Here is a 21,116-nt window from a genome sequence, read left to right on the forward strand (position 1 = left end):
GGTGAGAAATGTTGAAGGTGTCTGAATAAATTTTTATTTGACACTGTGTATATATATATATATATACACACACACATACATATATACACACACACACACACACTGCAAGATCAGCGGGATTCAGTGTTGCTTTGACTTTCATTGTATGAACAGAAACAGTTCTTAAAATATCTTCTCACAAAATAAAAAAAGTCATAGAGGTTTTGAATTACATGAGGATAAAGAAACAATGACAAAATTATCATTTTTGGTCGAACTATCCTTTTAAAGCCAGATGTAAAGATGGCCAATAGGACTGCAACATTAGCTGCTAATGCTAATTCAGTTGTGCAATGTTTTGATTATGTTGGACACAGATGACTAAGCACTTCCAGTTCAATCTTTCCCTCATAAAAACAGTGAGCATTGTAATCAACGCCGCCGCTTTTCTCACAGATATCATTTGTGGTGAGCGCTTCTTACCGCACAAACCATCAGAGACCTTGAAAATAAGGGGACGTGACCAAAGAAATCAGATATTGACATTAGATGTTAGTACAAGCTCAAATTTAGCCAGTGCATGTGCACCATTTTGAGCGAAAGGGCTCCTTTTTCACAAATATGTGTGTTTATCAAGGAGCTATTGTATTTCACTCACCCAGCAAGACCGAACTGCTGGCAAACTAAAATGAAAATCAACAGCATCCATTTTCAGTGAAATGGAGAAGATTCTGCCATCAGGAAAGGTCAGCAATAGTGTGCAAACTAACAAACACGTGCACCGACCAGTGTTAATTTTGACAAGAAATTTTAATTTAGTTTTAGTCTTAGTCTTTTGACTATAATTCTTTTTAGTTTTAGTCAAGTTTTAGTCATCTGATTTGTTTTAATTTTAGTCTTATTTTAGTCGACTAAAATAAGACTAAAATCAATAACAGATTTACTAGACAATTTTTTACCGCTGGTATAGGAAACAAACTTAACCAAAATATATAAAACACAAATAAAACACAAATGTAACTTTATTTCAACACAACTGTCTTTATTATAGTACTGTGTTTAAATGCTGCTACCATATTGCTACCATTGTCCGTTATTACAGTCACAATTTTGTCATTTGAAATGCCCCATTCCTGCATGCACTTATCCACGCAGGCCTTAATGGACTGGGCAGTGTGTGGATGGGCAACTTGTTCAAGAGCAAGCAGGATGTGTTCTGGATTGTTTTGATCAACACAAAAAAAGCAACAACTTATGCCAAGGAATGATGCAGACAGTCCCTTTTTAGTCCATAGGTCAATTCCAATTGACACTTTACGAGCACCACACAGTCGTTTCTTAAACTTTGTCTTTTCTTCGTCATATTGTTTTTCAATCAAATTAATTATCTTTGTTTTCTTTGGCACTGTCAGCTTCTTATCAAATGTTTCTATCATGAGAATAAAATCCTCATCTTCTACTGTAGTGAGTGGTAACCCTGAACGTCCGATCCATTTTGCTATAGCCTCCTCTTTTACTTGCTGTTCTCTGGCATTGCTGTTGTACTTTGTAGTACCTAACAGTGCTTCTGCAATGTTTTGATTGGATATTTTTGCCTTTTTTGCGCTTGGTTCACCACCTTCATCAGGAGACTTCTGTAGCTGTGACATAAAAAAGGAAAATAGTTTAAATACATTTATATTATTTATTCATTGCAATCACTTTATTTGCACAAGCAGTAAATATTAAAGCACTAAACGCAAATAAAAGAGTGAAAAAAGTAAATATAATAAGTTGGCAGCTAGCTAGGTGGATAAAAAAATTTAACAAGATTTTATAAGGTATTCCTTTGTCTAGCAATATTGTACATGTATGTTTTAAATACCACAATATTGCTAGATTAGTATGTATAATGCTATGATGTGAACAGTCACGTTTCACATGACTAATCTATAAATATTTGTGATATTGTCAACAAGTAGCCTAGAAAATTATGAAATATACTAAACATTAGTATTAATCAAATGTATGTAGCATAATTTTATGTATTTGTATGTTGCTCTCATCTAACCTGAAGGGTCTATTTTACAGTACTTTTCAGTTCGTAATATTTAATGTTACAACATCTACGCACTGCAGTCTTCCAATTTTGTTTAGCTCAAAAGAAATCGTTGTGAATTTACCTTTGAGAAAATGTCCGGGTGGCTCGTCTGTAAATGTCTTTTCAAATTGGTTGTGTTCTTGCCACTAATGACCGTTCCGCATGCTTTACACTTTGTTTTGTTTTGTTCGTCGTCAAACATGAAGTGTGCCCACAAGTCTCCCCTTCTTTTTCTCCCGGCTGTGGACATGTTGTCGCTTTTTTAGACATCGTCTCTTCGAATGCCGTCTTCCCGGGAGCTCGGTCAAAGATTGGCTCTGATTGGTTCTCTTCTCATGCAGTCTCGCCTGTTCCGTTTTGCCGATTGGTTCTTTTGTTCATTCCTCACATCTCTCCCGTCAGCTGATTGTATTTTCGTCACCGTCTATTTTCGTCTCGTCCTTTTTTCGTTGACGATAATGTCAATCAATTTAGTCATAGTTTTAGTCTCCATCAGTGACTTTTTTTTTAGTTTTCGTTTCGTTTTCGTCCGCAAAAATATATTCGTGACGAAAATAATGACGAAAATATTTAGTCAACGAAATTAACACTGGCACCGACACACACACTGCTATTTTTACTGATAATTACTCTCACATTGTCATCTTTACAGTCAATACTGTTTAATGCAATTTGAAAATAACTAAACTAAACCCAAACCTAAAGCTAACCGATGGTGTTAACAAAAGCAAACGTGAGATAAAAACACATTTGCTGAAGCAACCATGTCATTTTATCTTGCCTCTACAAGTCTTTCAGCTCTTTTATCGTGACTCATGTTTAACGGACTCGTACCCGAGTGCTTTACATCACAAGTGCAATGCTGTACCGGGTGCGCTACCGAGCAAGTTTACTATGTTAGAAAAGCCAGAAAAGCCAAACATATGGAGCTGGTTATAAGATACAAACATGTATTAGTTTACAGATCAGTGTTTTAAGCTCATAACATAGTATTGAACACATTAAAATATGTCTTTATTGATAATCTGCCACTGTAATCACAATTTGCGTAAAAAGGAATACAAGTTGTTGGTGTTTTAATTACATTCATTATTCATTTCAGCTGAATTGTACATACAGGTGTATTTTTGGTAGGTAGAAGCACCTTTTTAACGAGCCTGGGTTGGTTTAATGAGTTTGCACTGCAAAACATTATTTTCTTAGTATTTCTGTCCTGTTTTCCAGTATAAATATCTAATCATTCTTAAAACAAGATTCAAGCAAAATTATACGATATTAAGTCTTGTTTTCTGAAAAACGTATCAAAATTGAACATGTTTAAGCTTCTGGCCATGGGGTCAGAAAAATAAACTTAATTCAAAGCGAAAAGTAGTTTATTTATTTTTTTGACCCGAATAACAGGCATTTTCTCTTGTTTTAATCTTAAGAAAACAAGACTTTTTTTATTTTTCTTCTCAAGCATCTTGATTTAAGAAAGTTTAGATACTTGTACTGGAAAACAAGACAAACACTTAAAACACTGTGCTTACGGATGGCATCAGACTGGAGGTTGTGGGATGATTTTGTAAAGTATTGCACTTTTACATGCATAATGTATGCAGGTGAAAACAAGCCCAAATTATGAAGCTGTATGACGTTTTACTTCATCGAAAGCACTGAAAACTATATATTTGCCTTGCCAAAGACTGCAAATCAATATCTGCCCAGCCTTGCCTGGACATCCGATCAATACTTGCTCCGCAGATGAGTGGATGTGAAAAAGTAAGTATGCTAAAGCAGTATGTTTTCAAGGTTGGTTTTCTCTGGCATATCCCATTCAGCCCCTCCAGCCGGTCTCACTGTGGGAGAAGGAAGCACGTCCAGCCCCACCATCAAGGCGTTAATTGAGCAAAGCTGCAGGCTGGAGACTCCATGTGCATTTGTTTGTGTGTTTATCTCTCACTGATAACACGTCAGTGCTCCCTACAGGCCAGCGCCAAATCACGGCTGATCAACAACCACCATCATGGACCTCAAACTCCAGTCAGCAGCACTGAGACGACAGCAAAACCGCTGAAGACATCTCTGAAAAGCATGCTTCCAAACAACATTTAGGCCTATTCTCACCTACTGTATATTTAGGCCTGTTGTAATTAATGCTTATTAGTCTGATTGTGGTTATTTGAGATATATATTAAATAATAATAATAATTTTTTCAGCATGAAAATAATCCACATGGGCCTACTTTTATTATACATTTTATCATTACATATGAAACTAAGTAAAATAATAATAATAATAATAATGTATTAGGCTTACATTGTAAGTGACATGATCAGTACACAATAAAATTGTCCTTATTTAGGAATATTCTTACCATAGGCCTGTTGTGATTATTGATTTATCTGATCATAATTATTTGATGTAATTGTAATTATCTAAGATAACCAAAATAATTTTGCAGTTTGAATTTCAATCACATTTTGCCTTCCAGATAGGACACTTATATTAATTATATTATAAAAACAATGTATTTTTCACAGCATTAAAGAAAATCATATGAGCTCATTTTTATATTATATATGATTCCAAGTAAAAAGAAAAAGAACGTATTATGCTTAAACTGTAAGTAACATCAACCAAACAGAATAAAAGCATTAAATGCAATTATTTGTATTTGTATATAACACTAAATTCATGATCAAAACACGCGTAACTATATTATTAATATTGTTGGTTTTATTTTTTTGTTCCTCTTTTGTAACGCCCACTGGATAAAAATGTCTACTAAATGTATAAATGCATATCTCAAACATATTTTTTTCTGTGGAATACAAAAGAAGATTTCAATGAAAGTCAGCGGCGACCAAACCATAATGGCATCCAAAATGTCTTCTTTTGCATTCCACAGAAGAAAGTCAGTCGTGCCAGTTTAAAACATTTTCATTTTGGGGTGAAAAATGGCTCTAAGGTTGCTGTTTACGATGTTTAAGACAAACATGCTGCAGTTGCTATAATAAGCACTCAGCTACATCTGTAAGGTCGCCAACGGATAAACGTGTTTTTGTCCATGATGGAGAAAGTTATGACATCTACCAGCAGGTCTGCCTGGACCATGTTAATCAGATGCCCCTCAGGCCACAGCTATGGTAATGCGTTGAGCTATTTTTGAGTGTTCGAGCACACAGGGTCCCAACCCGAGGGTGCAGCTTGAGTTTGCCAATCGTGACACAGCTAGGACTGTATGAAGCACATGGCTTGTTTATCCGTGTGCGTTTTGGAGTTGAGTCTGTGGTCCGGTCTGCTATGGGCGATTGAATCATCTCTGAACTCTAGAGAGCATCTTGCTCTAGAGAATGCCGTGACTCAGTCTCCTCCAGCTGTCAAAACACACATCAAACTCGCTCCCACAGCATGGACAAAACTCTGCAGAACTTCTGCAGCCAACGGGCAAAAAAAATGACGGTGATTCTGTTGCCAACTTCCCAGATCTCAAGTGGAAAGGTCCAGATTTAGGTGGCATACACACATCGAGGTCAGCGGAGACTGAGAGCAAACAGGCCATTGAGCCTCATCTGACCGAGCACTAAACCTCATGGACTATATGCTTAACGCACTGTTATTCCTGTAACGCACTGCTTTCCTGTAGCTCAAATAGTAGAGCATGGCGCTAGCAACGCCAAGATCATGGGTTCGATTCCCAGGGAAAGCAAGAGCTGATAAAATGTAAAAACTGTAACTTGAATGCAATGTAAGTCGCTTTGGATAAAAGCGTCTGCCAAATGCATAAATGTAAAATGTAAATGTAAAATGTATTCCTTTAAATTAGCTCCCGCCACTTTTCCTAAACAACTATGTGGTTTGAAAATACAATTTTGTAGTAATGTGAACGAACTCAACAGTACTGTAATATTTATTCTAGCTCTGTTTACATACTGTTTTTAGCAAATGCAACTGAAATTATTACAAACAAATTCAAACGGCAAATCTGAGTTCAATCCACTTGCAACTTATTGACTTAAATTAAATGGTATGTTTACTCATTCTGAAGACTGAATTACGTGAAAATCAACTAAAAATCCTGGTATAATAAAATTACAACTGAACTTGACTGCTGGAAAACAGTAGAATTGATTTACTGTTAATTAACTGTCTTTTTCTATCAGAAACAATGATTGGCTCTTTTACTGGAAGGCGGGGCTTTCAGTTCTCTGCCAAAAAGGTGATTGGCTCTTTTACTGTAAGGCGGGGCTTTCTTTTCTGTGTTAAAAAGGTGATTGGCTCTTTTACTGTAATGCGGAAATTTATTTTCTCTGTCAGGAAGCTGTTTGGCTCTTGTATATAAGGTGGGACTTCAAGTTCTCTATTAAAAAATACTTTTTTACTGTAAGGCAGGACTTCATTCCATCAGAAAAGTGATTGGCTGTTTTACTGTAAGACTAAAATGAAATGGATCTTTTTTCTGTAAAGTGTGACTACAGGGTTACAGCTACGAATGGACTTCTTTCATTATAGTGTCTCTGTTATATTCAGCATGTTATTGTTTATAGTGCGTTGCCGGGCAGCTGTTGTTTAACAGAAGTGCACATTGTGTTCTTTGAGAACATGCAGTTCACTGACTGTAGATCCACTGTACGTTGATGGATGGATCCCTGGATCATTTCTGATGTGCTCTGAAACGTGAGCAGAAGATCATCGCTCGTGTGACGTACCATTTCAAGCTCTCGCCAGCGAGGAGGAGGCGGATCTCTGACCGGACACGAGTGATGGACGGCCACAGCGAGGAAGGGTGGACGCGTCCAGCGGGTGTTATATCCCGTTTCCAGATATAACTCTCCCTCATTAAGCTCTCCTATCATGCTCACTGGAGCGCTGCTGTCACTGGCACAGAGCCAAGATGGTGGCTTCCACAAATCCCAACATTTCAGCACTCGCTCAGCTCACCGGATAACTGATGAAGCCACACTACGGCACATTTCATTTGCAGTCTAGCAGTGTCCATAAACACCCTACGGGAGATGAACTCTAAAAACAAGAACTGTCAGAAGACACAAATGCAAGCGTGTTTTGATCCTCTGAGTGCTTGCCTTGTTTGAGAGCAGCATGTGGGTAACTGTATTACATACACAAACGTTTGGAAAAATTACGTTTTTCTTTTTTTAAAGAAGTCTCTTCTGCTCACCAAAGCTGCATTTATTTGATGAAAATTATGAAATATTATTACAATTCAAAATAGCTGTTTTCTATGTGAATATATTGTAAAATGTAATTTATTTCTTTGATCAAAGCTGAATTTTCAGCATCATTACTCCAGTCTTCAGTGTCACATGATCCTTCAGAAATCATTCTAATATGCTGATTTGAAACATTTCTAATTATTTTTATGGAAACTATGATATGTTACCATTCAAAAGTTTTGCGTAAGATTTTACAAAAAGAAAAAAGTAATTGATTAGCAACGATGCATTAATTGTTCAAAAGTGCAAATAAAAATAAAAAACATTTAGAATGTTACAAATGACTTCTTTTTTAATGTTCTTTTGAACTTTCTATTCATCAAAGAATCCTGAAAAATAAAATGTATCATGGTTTTCACAAAAATATGAAAACCAGCATATCAGCATGATTTCTGAAGGATCATGCAACACTGAGTAATGATGATGAAAATTCAGTTTTGATCAGAGCAACAAGTTACATTTTAACATAGAAAACTGTTTTTGTACTGTATTTTTGATCAAATAAATGCAGCCTTGGCGAGCATACCACTCTTATTTCAAAAACGTTAAAATAGGTAATTATTCCAAACTTTTGACTGGTAGTGAACACAGGGACTTTTTGTTTTAGATTACAATTGATCTGAATGTAGAAGGGAAGGTGTATATTTGACAGTCTGAGACAGGTGAAAATGAATGGATTCTCTCTCTCCGTCTCGCACATGTTCCTGCTGGAGTCTAATTTGGGCTCCTCTTTATTTGAGCACAAGCGGTCTGAGGGGGTTGAATGAGAGCGAGCGAACGGCCGGACCACACACTTTCCCCTTTGATCCAGCATGGCAGATGTGAAGCACATTACCAGAGAGAAGACCGTAAAGTGCTCCACAGCAGCTCATCAGATCCTGTAGGTCACTTCCTACCAGCAGTTATACATCAGTCGGTGATAAAAGAGGCCTGATGTTAGCCTTAGCATCGTCTCTCCACTGCTGCTAACAAATACACTTCAATCTCTGAACATGCCATCCAAAATAGAATTTGCTGCTGTCTGTAATATCCTGATAAGAGATTTGATAGCATAAATATTTATAAAGAGCCAAAGGAAATGAAAATGAATTTGCATTCTGCTTTGTTATTGTATGACGTGCTGTTCTAAAACTGCATTGTATGAATTAATTTCTTTCCCTGCACTAGAGAAATTGTAGATTGACATTTTTTATAACTGGATTGTTAACATGAAATATGAAAAAACTCAGTGAAAGTCATGCCCTTTGATGTGACGTGCTATACTCTATCTGAAACTTTTCTTCTATATATTGAATAATAATAATAATAATAATAATACATCTTTTTACAAGTATAAATATTCATCAACAGTTGCATGCACATAATAATGATAATAATAAAAATAATAAAACAAGGATAAATATTTAGTAATTATTATTAGGTGCAATAATAATAATAAATATTAATAACATTAAAAGTATAAATATTAAATGACAATAAAAGGTGCATGTACATAATGATTTACAAGGATAAATATTTAGTGATGTATTATTAGGTGCATGCACAATAATAATGATAAGAATAATAAATATTAATAACTTACAAGTATAAATATTAAATGACACTAAAAGGTGCATGTACATAATGATTTAAAAGGACAAATATTTAGTGATGGCATTATTATTTGCATGCACAATAATAATATTAAAAATAATAAAAATTAAAATATGCATGTAACATTTATGACCTTGTTGAGTGATATATTTTCACTTCAAAAAATCTATTTGTCACTGCAGGATCATTTATAATTAATGAAGGGAAAAAGTGATTAAAAATGATGTAAAAGACACTGTGATCAGTTGCAAGACCTAAAATATGCCATTTCCTTATACATTCATATTTTGAAGTTGGACACATTGCATGTCATCTTCCCAATTTTTGGGAGAAACCTTTTCTTTACATATTTATTTCTTCACAATATTTCTGCAAAACAGAACCATAAATCTGCAAAGATGTAATTCCTGCTCCATTAGGCTAATTACACTTAATCTCTCATGGCCAATTACACAGTCAACTTTGATTTTATACACTAACCACAAATGAAGCCGGTGGAAAAGTAAAACGCCAGAGGGAAAGTGTTTACAGACAAGTTCGCATCGCTGGGACGCTGCATTATGTAACATCTAAATCCTAATAATGCAAATATCACCAGGCTCATTCACAGGCCGAAACGCTCCAAATGATGAAAACTCAATCCAATATAAACCTGCCAAAGCTCTAAGGTACTCAAATCTAGGGGCTTATTTGTTTGGCACAAGGGAATGAAATGAAATTTCTGCATATGACAGATGTGCGGCTTTATAAAGAGAACGACACAGTCTCTAGACTGTCCAAATATAAAAAGTCTTTACACCTCACAGAAGCGTCCAGGAGCCCCAGGCATGCTCCCTAAGCCCTGGGAAACCTCCCTGAATACACCAGCTGGACGGGTTACGTAAGAGACGGAGGGCTGCTGGAGCTCCACATGTCTCACCTGATCACCCCTCTCTGTGTACAGGGCTGCAGTGATTTCTGCTGGGGAGACAGACACGGGTGAGGCATCTCATAAAGACTCATGGTTCAGATCAGTTTTCATCATTGTTATTGGATGCCTGTGTGCTGATTCAGAAGTTCAATAGTGTGTTGTGTCAGAACATGTACTGTGTGTACCAGCGGCAGCCAATCACAGACGGGGGAGGAGCAGCTGAATGTCATTTCAAAGGCAGTAAAGAAGCGGTGCGCTGATGCCCTCTACAGCATCAGGTTTATACAAACTGAAATGGATTTGGACATTTAAGGCAAGGCGCTACAGGCAAAAGCATTGTTTTTTTCATCCAGATTTGACTCGTTCGCTTCCACATCGTGTCTTCTTTCAGACTAGTGGAAAGCAAGCATTCAAAATACCCATTTAAGTGTTTATTTTATTGCGTTTGATCTATTTGCATCTGCAGATTTCAATATCAATATCTTTAAAGGTGGTGAGTTTTTTTGTTTCTCCACTTCAGCAGCACTTTCATACACTTTACAGTTTTATTCCCGTCTATATTCTGAAGGGTTTGTTCACATATTATTGGTTTTTATAATATTTTATACCTAAAACGTGGTGAAAATGTTTTTTTTCCCCCTGTCTGTTGACAGTATTTTCTGATTAATTATTCTCATCTAATGTCAACAAACTCAGGCAGGAATTTTTAATCTGGTTTTATCCAATGTTTAGATTTCTGTTCTGGAAATATATGAAGTGTTCATTTGCAAAAACAGAGAACTCTGTTTTTATTCATTTTCATAAATCATGTTTTTTATTGTGTTAGTTAGCTGTATTTTTTAGTTATTATTATTTAATCAGAACAACACAACTACAGTTTGATATTAATTGGAATGCAGGATAAAAAAAAAAAAGACATTGTAGTTTTCTGTTTTTGCAAATAAACTCTTCATATGCAAATTAGTGCATATTTAACTAGATAACGCCTCATTTTTTAAAAATAATTCTTACTCTATTCACCTCTGCTGTTCTGCCTTAAATCACACTTTGAAATGCCTGCATGTTCATTGCATCATATAACAAAACATCAAAACCAAGAAGCATCTACAAAAAAAATAATGCTAGTTTTTTGGTTACACTTCACATGTACTTACTATATTAATGATAAATTGTACATAATTACATGCAACTAACCCAAAACCAAACCCTCATCCTAAACTTAACCATAAAGTACGTACATGTAGTTAATTAATATTACTCAATACGTGAATGTATAATTACACTTCAACAAGAACACCTTTTTTCAGAATTATGTCAGTTTTCTGAGCCATTTGCAATGACTTTTAATCACCAGCTGTCAGTGTTATTTTAGTGCGTGTATTCACCTCATTTCACCACACAGAAGGAAGCCGTTTTCTGTGAATGTGCGAGACTTCTGCTTCATTAGCTGCTGTAGGTAAATAACTAGAAGAATAACAAAGTGCAGTAAACTGTAAAACTATTTACGCTACAAACCAGTGCTTATGACTACAATAATGCATTAAAATAACATGATAAGAAATAGTAGTTTGCGATATCAAGCAGTGTAAGGAGCTATTTTGTACTGCTAAAAATAACTGGAAGCAAATGAGAGCCTCACACTCTTGACGTTACAAATGGTAAATGTTTAAAATAAGGTGGATAAAGTCAAAGGTGTCCAGCAGAGGAACCAAACGTGGAGAGATTCAGATTCAATATCAATATATTCCACCAACGTTTCACAACCAGGACGTTTTTAAAACCCGTCTTCATTTTAAACAATATATCTGTTGTTTTATCATTTGGAACAAATCTCTTCATTGTTTGTATCACTCCATTTGTCTGTGTTGATCTTTTGAAGGTTACATTGTTACACTTGATGAACGAACAATTTGAATCATTCAATAAACTGATTCATCCAAATCTGATTCAAAACTGCTTTGGCTTCATTTCTGGAGCAAAAATTGTAAATGCACAATGTAAAAATGGACAGTAATTACTACTAACATTTTTAAGCACCCAAATACATTTTTGGGTGTTGAGCAGTGGTTATGGGCCATCAGATTCAATAAACAAACTTAAAATAAATTGCTTGGTTTTATTAGGTTTTTTTTTATTAGTTACTTATTTACTTCTCAGTAAGGGACAAACTTTGTACATTTAATCATTTGAAAAAATAAATAATTGTATTTAAATGTAAATAATCTTTTATATTGAATGTAGTAATAATAATAATAATTACTAATAATCATAACAAAAACACACCAAGTTCCCCAAAAATGTCAGTTTAATAGATTAATAAAAGGCTAAGATGAGCTTGGAGGAGATGAACATATTGAAGGGACGACAGTCTAACAGAGGATACTGGGTGACACGATGTCCGCTCCATTCTTACAGACAGGAAGTGCCCAAACCTGGAGGATTATGGGACAGCGTACTCTTCCTGTCCACAAAATGCTGGCATAACACACTCATCTAAACAACACACACACACACACCCCCGCTGTTCTTTAAAAATAGTGCATAGCTCAGTGAAAGTACATTTCTGTAGTCCGTTATTAAGATTGATCAGCCCACAATCAATCAATCAACCTGATTTACATTATCAAAAAAAAATCAAATCCAAGCAGTCTACATTTCATATACATATCTGTATTTCGTATATATTTATATTCAATGTACAAAGTTACATTCTGAACTGCAAAGGCTCGTTCATAGAAATAAATACTGCAATGGCTAGTTTGCGATAGGAAGTTGTTTCTGCTCTCCTGCAAACCAAGCAGCTCAGCACGAACGCAAGCACAACAGCAGTGCAGCATCAGCAGGACGCCTGCTGTCACACATTAGAGTCAAAAAGACGTGTACAAAAGTGTCATAAAAATAAGCGTTTGTCTCTGCACGTTTATCTACGTTTAACTACTTTCTGCGAAAACCACTCTAGTGTTAAAAAAGACGGCGAACGAGCAAAACGTGACATGGACCTGCGTGACGGGGATTGATAAAATAGTTTGTCTAGAGTTAAATCAGTTTCTCTATACTTTGGTAACCGTGCGACATTCATATGAAAATATTGCATTTGCGCTCACAGTATCTGGATGATTTAAGGATTGAGAAAGCACTTCTTCAGCGAAATGAAACACAAAAGCTCTTCTAGGCACGATGTAGTGCATTGTGCATCGGCCCGTTGTGCTCTCGCCCCAAAAAAAACACGGACTGAATCGCCCATTATTTGCCATCCTATCTGCGTGAAGGAACCGTTGTATTGCCAAAGACGATGCGCGAAGGTCTTCGGAAAACTTAGCGAAAGCACAAACAGTATGAATACTTCATTCTTCGTCGATAATCGTGATTTGCATGATAGAAATTCTATAAGCCAGTGCTGGAAATGTCTTAAATAAAGCAGAAGGGAGTGAAAAAGAGGTCCAAAGCGCGTCTGGAGCGACGTCACTCCTCGCCGCTCATGACCTGCCACACGATGAGGTGACTGCGCTCGGCTTTGGCCAGGAAGGGCTGCAGGTTCAGAGTGGGTTCGTCGATGTTCTCCGTGTCTCCTCCTTCATCTCCTGTGATAGGAAGAGAGGAGTGTGTGAGTGATCAGGCGTTTCAAACGGGACCACAGCACCGGGAGGCGTCTGACTCACCCATCCTGAAGTCGATGTAACCCTCTCCTCCGCTCACGACCAGCACTGACCTCACCAGCTCTGGCGAGGGAGAGTCGGAGGATTTGTCAGCGGCCGCCTCGACCCCTGCCCCCGCAGATGGAATCACCTGCCCTGCAAAATGGAAAAACATCTTGGGTGTTTATTGGGGATGAGAATCACTGGGGGTCACGATTCTAAGTTTTGAATCAAATTTTCCCAAAAAAAAAAAAAAATCTACATTTTCAGAACTACATTGTATTAGTAACACAAGTAAACTTTCTGGATCATTTCCATCTCCTTTCTTTCTAACCTTATTAAATGCATGCGTCATCGTTTGTGACAAATTCTTACATTTCATCAATGCAGTCAATTTGAAGAAGACACTATAGGTCTTCGATTAACAAAATCCATATCTGGCACAGAAGCTGCATCTTAAGTGGCATGTTTTGGTAAACTTCAGTTGACTTCTGTTGTGCAGCACTTGGTTTGCCAAAAAATAAAAATGGGTACATCTTCATTTGATTACATTTTAGAAGATGAATTGAATTGTTCATTTGATTACTACTCCTTTGGACAATACATTTTTATTATATCTAGAAAAAAAAAAAAAACAATTTCTGACAAAAAATTAAATGGTAATAAATTAATACCTACATACAAGTAATAGTAAAATAAATAAAGGAATAAATGACAAATGCATTTTATTTTTAATAAAATTTAGTGCCAAATAGATTTTTTGTATTACTTTTTCTGACTTTATTATTTTCTTTTAAACTGTAATTTTAATCTTTCATTTATTTTTCATATTTATGCGTTTGTTTATTTTTGTATTTATTTATTCCCACATTTACTAAAATCAATGAATTAATAAATCATTAATTTGTTAAAGTTTTATGAATAAAATTAAATAGACATGCTTTTTGATTACTAAAAATTGAATTTAAACATTAAAACAGAATTTGAAAAAAAGTAAATAAATATTAATAATAATAATAATAATAAATAAAACAGAAGAAATAAACCCCCCAAAATGGAAAAAAATAAAACAAATTCATAGGGCCCTAAAGTTTTTGTTAAACTTGTTAAAATGGCTGTTAAACGGTATGTTTCATAATTTCATTTAATTAAACATTTTTAGTTGCTGAAATTTAATTTTACCATTAAAACGGAATCCTAAAAGGACACTGTCTAGCTTTCTAATTATTCCTCTCTATTGAACTAGGTGTTTGTTGACCCTTTGGGTTTTTTTTTTTTTTTTTTTGGTATACTAAAAATTAAAAAGCTGTGTAAAAAATAAAGCATAAAAATAACACCTGGAAAAAATAGTTCTGTACTCATGGTCAACCTGGTACCTGGGACTGCGGTGAAGAACTTGACGGCGTCTCTGTGTCCGTGGAAGCACAGCTGAGCGTGAGCCATGGAGCAGAAGGGCACAAACGTGCCTGTCGTGACTTTATCTCCGCTCTCATCACCGTAGACACGGATCGCACCGCCTGGACGATTTGACCCCGCCGACGCTACATCTTTACTTTCTGTTGTGGGAATAAAATATGACATTACTCTCATGACAAATAATTACATTACCACTGATGACATGATTGGAAGCACACGGCTGACGCACTCTCTGACAGAGGGATGGAGATGATGACGCCATTTCCGGTTCCTACCCACAGACGGTTGCAGGAGACCATCAGAGCGGTGATCCTCACGAAAGAGAAGCCCAGCTTACCGGTGCCTGTGACACACACAGCATCAGTCATCTGAACGGCACTACAGGACTCTCGAATGCTTTGATAACGCAGCGCTCACCCAGCATCTTGCTGACGTACGGCTCGATGTCAACATCCTGCAGGTGCTGGTATGTGTGTGCATGGAAGAGTCTGAGGGTCGAGTCCAGACGAATGGACACCCAGATACCGTCTCCATCCCACGCCAGCTGCCTCACCTGACTCTCCTTACGAGGATGAGCGTCGAATGATTTCTGTACATGAGGAACGGCACAGTAAACCAATAAGGTATTGAGTTACACTGATTTTATTACATGCAAGGGAGATTCATGAGCAGGAATCGGATTTTAAAAGAGAAGCAGCATGTCATTAAATGAAAATACATGTTTAAGTAATAATTTGACAAAAAAAATAAAATAATAATAATAATAATAATAATAATAATAATAATAATAATTCAACAGCATTTTTGAAAAATAATTAAACTTGTAAAAAAACATGTTTCAATAATAATGCTAAACATGGACCAATGTTGAAAAGTTTTGGGTAAGATTTTTTTTTCTTTAACTTTCAATATGAATTGAAGTAATTTGTAGATTATAGAAAAGAACAAAATTATTAAATACTTCTGGTTTTACTTTGATTTTTTAATTAAATAAAATAAATAATTTTATATTTTTGAAAGAAAAAAAAAAGAAATCTCTTCTGCTCATAATGTCTGCATTTATTCAATTAAAAATACAGTAACAATTCTGAATTTTCTAACAATTTAAAAATAACTTTTCTATGTGAATATCTGTTGAAATGTAATTAATCCCTGTGATCAAAGTTTAATTTTCAGCATCATTACTCCAGTCTTCAGTGTCACACGATCCTTCAGAAATCATTCTAATATGCTGATTTGCTGCTCAAGAAACATTTTCATTATTATCAGTGTTGAAAACAGGTGTGCTGCTTCATATTTTTGTGGAAACTGTGATGTATTTTATTTTTCAGGATTCTCTGATGAATAGAAAGTTCAAAAGAGCAGCATTTAACTGAAATAGAAATCTTTTGTAACATTATGAATGTCTTTACGGTCACTTTTGATCAATTTAATGCATCCTTGCTGAATACAATTATTAATTGTGTGTGTATATTATACATACATACATGCATACATGCACAATTGGTGGCTGACTAAATACTTTTTTGCCCCACTGTGTAAGTTCTCGCACTTAAAAAGATGAGAGAGGCCTGTAATTTTCACCATAGGTATACCTCAACTATGAGAGACACAATGAGAAAAAAAAAAATCCAGAAAATCACATTGTAGGTGTTTTTAAAGAATTTATTTGCAAATTATGGTGGAAAATAAGTATTTGGTCAATAACAAAATTTCATCTCAATACTTATATACCCTTTGTTGGCAATGACAGAGGTCAAACATTTTCTGTAAGTCTTCACACACTGTTGCTGGTATTTTGGCCCATTTTAAGCAGGGGGACACGTCTGGCACTGCAGGATTTGAGTCCCTGGCGGCGCAGTGTGTTACTGATGGTAGCCTTTGTTACTTTGGTCCCAGCTCTCTGCAGGTCATTCACTAGGTCCCCGTGTGGTTCTGGGATTTTGCTCACAGTTCTTGTGATCATTTTGACCCCACGGGTGAGATCTTCGTGGAGCCCCAGATCGAGGGAGATTATCAGTGGTCTTGTATGTCTTCCATTTTCTAATAATTGCTCCCACAGTTGATTTCTTCACACCAAGCTGCTTACCTATTGCAGATTCAGTCTTCCCAGCCTGGTGCAGGTCTACAATTTTGTTTCTGGTGTCCTTTGACAGCTCTTTCTGGTGTCTTGGCCATGCTGGAGTTTGGAGTTGGACTGTTTGAGGTTGTGGACAGGTGTCTTTTATACTGATAACGAGTTCAAACAGATGCCATTAATACAGGTAACGAGTGGAGGACAGAGGAGCCTCTTAAAGAAGAAGTTACAGGTCTGTGAGAGCCAGAAATCTTGCTTGTTTGTAGGTGACCAAATACTTATTTTACCGAGGAATTTACCAATTAATTCTTTAAAAATCCTACAATGTGATTTTCTGGATTTTCTTTTCTCGTTTTCTCTCATATAGTTGAGGTATACCTATGATGAAAATTACAGGCCTCTCTCATCTTTTTAAGTGGGAGAACTTGCACAATTGGTGGCTGACTAAATACTTTTTTGCCCCACTGTATGTGTGGGGGTGTGTATATATATATATATTTTTTTTTTTTTTTTGAACAGTAGTGTATCTGAGAGACATGTTAGATGCATGTGTGTTACCTCACAAAATGTCACAGGAAAGTCATACTGTACCTCGATCTTCATGGCTTTGGGTTGCACCACAAAGATCTTGTTCCTGTATCCACACCAGACCTTGTCATGCACTACAGTCATACAGCGGATGGAGTGATGCGGACGGCCCAGATCTAACAGGTGGTAGTTGGTCAAATCCCACTGGCCATCTGTAACACAAATATCCGTCATTAAAAGAGCATTTATTCTGGTCTTGTGTGCATTATACACAGTCATGGCCAAAAATATCGACACCCTTGGTAAATATGATCAAAGGCAGCTGTGAAAATGAATCTGCATTGTTAATCCTTTTGATCTTTTATTTTAAAAATGTAAATAAATGTTTTTCTCTAATACACATTGGACACAATTACTGGTACCCCTAGAAATTCTTATGAGTAAAATATCTCTGAAGTATATTCCCATTCATATTCACAATTTTGAGCACTCCAGGGTGATTATGAACATGAAATTATCCAGCCATGGCTTCCTGTTTCACAGAAATATAAATAGGAGGGAAAACAAAGCCCAAATTTCCTCCGTTATCCATCACAATGAGAAAAACCAAAAAATATATTTCTGATGTGCAGCAAAAGATAATTGAGCTTCACAAATTAGTGAAGTGGCTTTAAGAAAAGAGCTAGAGCAGTGAAAATGCCCATTTCCACCATCAGGACAATTATTAAGAATTTCCCATCAACATAAAATGTTAGGAAACTGCCTGGAAGAGGACATGTGTCTATATCGTCCTAATGCATGTTGAGAAGGAGAGTTTGAGCGGCTAAAGACTCTCCAAGGACCACAGCTGGAGAATTGCAGAAAATAGTTGAGTCTCGGGGTCAGAAAACCTTAAAAAAAATTAAATAAATATTGTCAAACAGCCCTTACATCACCACATGTTGTTTGGGAGGGTTTCAAGAAGAATGCTCCTCGCTCATCCAAAAACAAACTCCAGCATATTCAGTTATCAGACATGACTGGAACTTCAAATGGGACTGGCTTCTATGGTCAGATGAAACTAAAAAATTAGCTTTTTAGCAGCAAACACTCGAGATGGGTTCGGTGAACACAGGGATAAAAAGTACCCCATGTGTACAATGAAATATACTGCTGTATTTTTGATGTTGTGGGCCTATATTTCTGCTGGAGGTCCTGGACATCTTGTTTAGACACATGCCATCATGGATTCTATCAAATACCAACAGATTAAAAAAAATCAATAAGTGACTGACTCTGTTAGAAATCTTATAATGGGCCATGTTTGGATCTTCCAACCGTACAATAATCCAAACACAAACCTCAAAAACAACACAAAAATGGGTCACTGAGCACAAAACCAAGCTTCTGCTGGCCATTCCAGTCCTCTGACCTGAACCCTGTAGAACATGAGTGAACTGAAGAGAAGAAGCAGCAACATGGAGCTGTGAATCTAAAGGGTCTGGAGTGATTCTGGATGAAGGAATGGTCTCTGATCTCTTGTCAGGTGTCTCTAACCTCATCAGGCATTATAGGAGAACATTTAGAGCTGTTAAACTGGCAAATGGAGGTTTCAAAAAGTATTGAATAAAAGGGTGCCGTTAATTGTGGCCAATGTGTATTAGAGAAAAACATTTATTTCATAATGATGTTTCCCCCCCCATTTTAAATTCTTATTATCCAATGAAAGGTTAGATTTTTGTGAATTTTTTAAATAAAAGATCAAAAGGATTAACAATGCAGATTAATTTTCACAGCCTTCTTTGATCATATTTACCAAGGGTGCCGATATTTTTGGCCATGACTGTATGTAGTATGGCTGAATGTAATTAACATCTTTAAGGTACTACATTAGTTTTTAGAAACAAGTCTTACCAACACCTCTGTGGAAGATTGCAAGCGTGCCATCAGCCAAAGCTACCAGAACACGTCCTTTCACGTGACTTCACAGAAGAAAAGAAAGAGTAATGAGCAGCTGCCGCTGAAGGAAGCACTTTAGTTTATTTATGTAAATGTATCCAGATGATGAGAGTTTCCTTACACAATGCCCAGGACGGAATCCTTTAGCTTGATGGAGTGAAGACACTTCCTCCACTGCGCCACAGATGAGTGCACATATACACTGCAACAGAGTACACTCAATACATCTCCATTCTTAGTGCATTTCTATGACCTTTCCTATTGTTTTTAATTACTGAAAAAGGTTTTTACAAGTCATTTTGATTTTGCTCGATTCGCTAATGAATCATTCAGACCAATTTGTGAAGCAAATGAACTGACTTAACATACAGCACTACAGCTTGAGAGCAAGTTTTACTTAGTTAGGAGACATCTAACTGATTAAAAGGAATTAATATGAGGAAAATGCACATTTAAAAATCCACGACTTTTAAGATATAATTAAAGGATTACAAATATAGGGAAAAAAAAAACATTGACCATTCACTTGATTTTCTCTTTTAGGTCCATGATGTTATTCATTTCCCTGACTTTTTCCAGAAAAACACCTGTTAATTTCCAGGTTTTCCAAGACTGTTGGGAGCTAGAACTACACAATTTTTATTTTTTTGGGGAAGAAAGAATATTTGCATTTAAATTCATTTTAAAAATGTCCAGGTTTGCTGATTATAATTTTGATATTACTAAATAAAAATGTAAAAAATTAAACAAAAACAAAATTAAGAATTGTTATTATATTTCTATATAATATAATTGTTATTGTTATTATAAAAAAAACAATTGATTTAAGAAAAGTATAACATTAAAAAATATTTTACATTGCACCTATGAATGGGGTGTACTTACACAGAAGTGAGTACACCCCTCACATTTTTGTAAATATTTTATATCTTTTCATGTGACAACACTGAAGAAATGACACTTTGCTACAATGTAAATTAGTGAGTGTACAGCTTGTATAACAGTGTAAATTTGCTGTCCCCTCAAAATAACTCAACACACAGCCATTAATGTATAAACCGCTGGCCACAAAAGTGAGTACACCCCTAAGTGAAAACGTCCAAATTGGTCCCAAAGTGTCAATATTTTGTGCGGCCACCATTATTTTCCAGCACTGCCTTAACCCTCTTGGGCATGGAGTTCACTAGAGCTTCACAGGTTGCCACTGGAGTCCTCTTCCACTCCTCCATGACAACATCACGGAGCTGGCTTGCGCTCCTCCACCTTCCGTTTGAGGATGTCCCACAGATGCTCAACAGGGTTTAGGTCTGGAGACATGCTTGGCCAGTCCATCACCTTTACCCTCAGCTTCTTTAGCAAGGCAGTGGTCGTCTTGGAGGTGTGTTTGGGGTCGTTATGTTGGAATACTACCCTGCGGCCCAGTCTCTGAAGGGAGGGGATCATGCTCTGCTTCAGTATGTCACAGTACATGTTGGCATTCATGGTTCCCGCAATGAACTGTAACTCCTCAGTGCCGGCAGCACTTATGCAGCCTCAGACCATGACACTCCCACCACCATGCTTGACTGTAGGCAAGACACACTTGTCTTTGTACTCCTCACCTGGTTGCCGCCACACACGCTTGACACCATCTGAACCAAATAAGTTTATCTTGGTCTCATCAGACCACAGGACATGGTTCCAGTAATCCATGTCCTTAGACTGCTTGTCTTCAGCAAACTGTTTGCGGGCTTTCTTGTGCAT

At 36.4% G+C, this 21,116-nt stretch overlaps 2 protein-coding genes across 2 annotated transcripts in view; both read right to left on the reverse strand.

Annotated features, from left to right (window-relative positions):
• Positions 1-1,001: 1,001 nt before the first annotated feature.
• On the reverse strand, positions 1,002-2,662 carry LOC131550762 (E3 SUMO-protein ligase ZBED1-like). The gene is made up of 2 exons (XM_058793136.1): positions 2,142-2,662; positions 1,002-1,619 (listed from the first exon to the last, which is right to left on the reverse strand). The coding sequence occupies exons 1-2, from the start codon at positions 2,307-2,309 to the stop codon at positions 1,002-1,004; spliced, it is 786 nt and encodes a 261-aa protein (XP_058649119.1). The 5' UTR covers positions 2,310-2,662.
• A 9,767-nt stretch (positions 2,663-12,429) lies between these two features.
• spag9b (sperm associated antigen 9b) overlaps positions 12,430-21,116 on the reverse strand; it is a 59,802-nt gene continuing 51,115 nt past the window's right edge. The window contains 8 exon segments of the mRNA XM_058793220.1: positions 12,430-13,360; positions 13,439-13,570; positions 14,791-14,970; positions 15,060-15,173; positions 15,248-15,419; positions 17,499-17,647; positions 19,329-19,396; positions 19,495-19,575. Of these exon segments, the coding sequence (XP_058649203.1) occupies positions 13,242-13,360; positions 13,439-13,570; positions 14,791-14,970; positions 15,060-15,173; positions 15,248-15,419; positions 17,499-17,647; positions 19,329-19,396; positions 19,495-19,575 (1,015 nt within the window). The 3' untranslated portion in view covers positions 12,430-13,241.

Source organism: Onychostoma macrolepis, chromosome 12, assembly GCF_012432095.1.
Source record: "Onychostoma macrolepis isolate SWU-2019 chromosome 12, ASM1243209v1, whole genome shotgun sequence".
Taxonomy (NCBI): Eukaryota; Metazoa; Chordata; class Actinopteri; order Cypriniformes; family Cyprinidae; genus Onychostoma; species Onychostoma macrolepis.